This window comes from Quercus suber, unplaced genomic scaffold, assembly GCF_002906115.3.
Source record: "Quercus suber isolate HL8 unplaced genomic scaffold, Cork oak 2.0 scaffold_1671, whole genome shotgun sequence".
Taxonomy (NCBI): Eukaryota; Viridiplantae; Streptophyta; class Magnoliopsida; order Fagales; family Fagaceae; genus Quercus; species Quercus suber.
This window is the reverse complement of record NW_027071027.1, coordinates 1-4,988: the sequence shown is the minus strand read 5'-3', so window position 1 is coordinate 4,988 and position 4,988 is coordinate 1. Positions and strand designations below refer to the sequence as shown.

Sequence of the window (4,988 nt, the reverse complement as noted above, 5' to 3'; positions counted from 1 at the left end):
GTAAAAGTTAATTTGATTAGCAGAATCAAACACTTGATGGTGGGAAGGATCATGGAGTACACAACGGCAAACTTGAAATTTTGAGTCAGATTTCCAAACCATACTTAATTATAACAATAATTTGTCACAAAAAAGGCCCAGTTTAGGATAATTGAAACCAATAGATGGTTTACACAGTTGAAAGATTACAAGGCACCAAGATCTGTGAGAAAGAGAAGAATTAATCCCCACTTGCACAGCCCCTGCAACCGCAATGTACACACTCTATAACCTTCTCCTCTCTCAGGTGCTTCGGCACTCGGCACACACACGTGGTGGCAAAATTGTGATCCCTTGGTTGGATGCATCTTAAGCAGCAGAGACGTTCATAACCCGGCTGCAATTTAAACAGAAGAACAAAGTTAACATAGTGCGAAGTTATTAAATAATGAAGAAGAGATGAAACATTTTAGAACAAGTTTCCTAGATGAAACACAGGAAAAAAAATATGATTTCATGGAAACATTTCCTTGATCTTTCAAAGAAGTCCTACACTACAACACTTCGTATCAACCACTGCACAAATTATAACAAATAATTTAAAAAATCACATGGTATTCACACAATTCACCAGATATTCACAATAACATAAGAATTATAGTATGATTCTAACCATCTTGCATGTTTTCCCTACTCAGATTCTTAGTTATATTGTTTTAACTCTAATAATTGAGTGTGTATAAACTTTTGCTTCAGCAAATAGGACTAGCTCCCAAGTATTGGATGTGTCACCATGTCTGTTCCAAACACACCCACAAAAGAAGCTAAACACACTCATCAGTCCTAAATCCATATACGAGCAATTTTCAGACAAACCTTTTTCCATTTTGCAATTAGATTGCGGTCAGCATATCCTTGATCCAAACAGAACTCATACAATTCCTTGGATATTTCCTTCCTCCGGTGGTAAAGGTCAAAAATGTACCGACTCTTCTGATGTGCTAATTTGAAAATAGGCCATAATGCCTCGCATTTTCTCTTACCATCATGGGGATCATTCTCAGCTGCTCAAAAAATAAAGGGCATAACATTGTTAGTTTCATAAAGTTCAGTGAACTTTGTGGGAAAAAAAATTTTACCATGTTACTATATGGGAAGATATTAACCTTCTCTCATCTTTCCTTGCAAATCACGAAGAGTAGGCTCAATTAGTTCCCATCCCTCTGGGTATTTAACACGGTTTGTTTTCACCTTTGGCATTGTTCTACCTGTCAAAGTAGCAAAATATGATTAATAGTTAAATTGATACAAATTTCCAAACCTTTCCTCTAGGAATTCCTAAATAACATCTACCATGATCCCAAAAGGAAAAATGAACTTGATCAGATAAGGCACATAATTCTAACAAGTATGCAATAATAAAAAATTATATATACACAAAACAATCAGCACATCTTTGAACATCCAACTCAAACTCAAAATCAATTTTGAAGATTTAATGCTTCACCAATGTTCTCATATCCTCATCTACAGGGTGGATCATGAAGAATTACTAGGATACTTTAACATAAAACAATGTTTCCCATATATTCAAGAAAAAATGTATCTTAGTGGCATTGACACATCTAAATGTGGTGAGCACAAGAAGCTCACTTCCTTTGGTATACAACAGAGACTAACAGTTGAAACTACAAATCTTGTCAGACAAAATTCCCGTGGGATAAACAGACCAAGTGGAGTGTGCAACAATCAATCTAAAATTCTCTAAGAGAAGAAATTTTCAAACTACATAATCAACTGAATGTTTGGAAGGTTGCAACTATAAAACAATGTCATTTGAAAAAGAAAATAATCAAATACCCAATTTAACATAGAAATACAAACTGAAGTTATAAAGAATTTTACACAAGTGAGACATATAAGTGCATCTAAATCAGGTGTTTAAACATGGTTGACATTATGAGACAATCACATATTTCAATTACCATGGTATAGCTTACATCCCAAAGCACAATGTTATAAGAAAGCACATCAAACAGGGAACTAAATAACAAGTTTAGAACTGATGGCTTTTGCCTCTCTTATGTAACATTATTTGATGCCTCCTACAAAAATTAAAAAGATACTAAGATGTTTCAAGTGATCGAATTCTAATGGTACCAAGTAATTTGAAGAGGGTGTCCAAGAATGATAATTAGGGGGAAAATTTTGATCTTAAGCAGAGAAAGCTTGTCTAGTGCCCACCAAAAACTCTTTCTATCCCCTGAAACATTTTTAATAAAAGGCATTCCATGTAAAATAGTATTTTAACAGTATGTAAATATTGTCAGCTCATGACCCATTTTCCAAACAAATCAGACCACCATCAAATTCTACATAATAAGCTTCTCATACTTACGAAGGGAAATGGGGACAGTAGGAGGACAGATGGTCATAAGGTGCACTCGTAGTGTACATCACTCAGTCTAGTTACTAAAAAGAAAGAGAAACAAAACACCAACCAGACATTCTCAGGATAGGTCAAAGTGATGCTAATGAGTGAATCTATCTACTAATAGACATGGCAAAACAAATTTCCAGACTGACAAGATTTTTTTTTTTTTTTAAGGGAAGCAATAAATCAGCTTACTACTTATATCAACATACTTGGGTAGTAATGTGAAGTGAGACCACATGGTGCGTAGTGAAACTGCTTCATATCAAATAAAACTTGTAATAATATTACATCATCTATGTCAAAGAGTGAAATTAAAGTGATTTGTCCAAGTGAATCTTTAAGCCATGATTATTTGATGGCTAAAACTAAAGTTTCAAAGAACAATTTTATTGTCAATTGAGTTTGAAAAATGGTAACCTTTATAGGATCTAATTCTAAACTGGTCTAAACCAACACATACTGCATGAATGTGAACAAATTTGGCCGTTGAACAGACAAATCTAACCAATTTTTTACATTTATTTTTTCATTAGCTAATGAACTAGTTCTGTCCCCAAACCAATGACCTACAGAGCAAGTATGAATATTGCTACTTCACTTCCTGCAAAACTAAAATATTCAAAAACCCAAAATTTATCTCACTAAGGTATTCGTTTAAAGGACATAGAATCTTCAACCAAAAACTATAAACAATTACTTCAATAAAATTGCAGGACCTCTTAAAACTAGACCTAATTTCTCACACCCATTACTTCAAATATCAATCCCAAGCCATCTATGCCTCCACAAAACCCCACTTTGATGGACAATATCACAAACCCATTACCCACATAAATTGCCCCCCCCCACAAATTTTTACAACCCAGAACTGGTACTCACTAAAGATCAAAACTTTAGTTTCTTCATACATAGTCTATTAAAAAAAATCACACTTTTTCAAAGAAATTACAGGCTAAGAGCTATTGATAAGCTAGAAATTCAAAGTTACTGAAGTAAAATTGTCGAAAGAAACAAAAAAAAAATTGAACGTACCTGCAAGTTGAATAAACTAGGGTTAGGGTTTGAAGCAATTTAGGGAGAGAGAGAGAGAGAGTAAAGAAGAGGATCAACGAGTCCACACGGTCGAGTTGTGACGATGATGGGTCCGAATTCTTGTTTAAAAGAAAACTCAGATAAGCTTTTTTGAACCGACATCGTTTTATAATAGTGACAGTATAAGTGTGGGCTGGGCTGGGATGTGCTGGACCGGGTTGGATATGGGCCCACTCAACAATAAATAATGAGCCCGAGACTATCTAGGCCCATCTGGAATCGTTTCTCTCACTTCGTTTATATTTTTACACCACTCTCTATAAAACGTTAAATATTTTTTTTTAAATTTATTTTAGATATCCAGCCATTAAAGATTTGATTGACACATAACGATTTAGCTTCCTTCTTTTTTTTCTTTTTTCTTTTTTTAAATAATATTGTACGATTGTATTATTGCAAGTATTAACATGTGTTTGTCAATTTGGTTGATAAGGATTCTCTTTAGGTTTTTATTTTTTATTTTTAAATGAATCTCTATACTATAATTTTCAGTGTTGTAAGTTGCAAGATTGGGATCAGGTGCTGTACCTAGGTATTGTACCTAATGCAATTGTTATGAGTGACTAAAATTTAAAATTACAAAAAAATAATTTTAAATCTCAACCATTGAATAAAAAAAAAAGTACAAATAGTAAAAAATTGTTGTGAGAGGAGGGGGGTTAATTGCACGAGACAATTTGCCAGAGCTCAATCTAACCTTATCTGACATAGGCACCATATATGTTAGTTGGGACTTGGAAATGCATTACCAAGCTGGCTAGTTGGAGGAGGCATCTCATTTGAGTAGTTCATGATGCCATCCTCTCTCATAGTATGTGAAACCTACCAAAAAGTCTACATACAAAAAAAAAAATTCACATACATAGATGTGACAAATTATTAATCATGGGTATTAAAGTAATGTTAGTAATGAGTCTCGATAAGAACTATAAAAGCTTGCCAACTCAACTATTTTAAAAAATGTGAAATTTTGTGTATGTAACATTGCTGGAAACTTACATATATGTCTATTCCACATGCTCTAAGTGGGGATTCATCATGGAGCAACAGCAACTAGTCCATTAGACAATTTTCCTATCCTTAACTTCAAGATGCACCTCACGTGTTAAAACTTAATGGCTTGTTTGGAAGTTTAGAGAGGGAGTAGAGGGGAGGGGAGTAGTGGGGAGGAGAGTAGAGGAAAATGATTCCCCTCCACCTTGTTTGGATGTTTTTAAAATTAGTAAGGGGGAAGGGAGTAATTAGCCCTTCCCCTTGTGTAATTTTGTTAATATAATAAGGGTAAATTAGGTAATTTACTTGGTTAATAGTTTATGTACTCTACTCTCCCTCCAAATCTCTCCAATTTGGGGGAATTAAAAATGGGGGGCTAGAGGGAGTTGAAACCCCTCCAAACTCCTCCAAACCCCTCCCCCTCCTTCCTTAAAAAACTTCCAAACAAGGTAATTAGATTACTCTCCCTCCCTCTACTCTACTCCCC

The 4,988-nt window shown here is 34.5% G+C and overlaps 1 protein-coding gene across 1 annotated transcript; it reads right to left on the bottom strand.

Moving 5' to 3' along the window:
* Positions 1–69: 69 nt before the first annotated feature.
* Positions 70–3,578, bottom strand: LOC111997469 (protein BUD31 homolog 2). The gene is made up of 4 exons (XM_024029558.2): positions 3,449–3,578; positions 1,146–1,247; positions 856–1,043; positions 70–376 (listed from the first exon to the last, which is right to left on the bottom strand). Exons 2-4 carry the CDS (start codon positions 1,237–1,239, stop codon positions 221–223), a joined length of 438 nt encoding a protein of 145 aa, XP_023885326.1. The 5' UTR covers positions 1,240–1,247; positions 3,449–3,578; the 3' UTR covers positions 70–220.
* Positions 3,579–4,988: the final 1,410 nt, after the last annotated feature.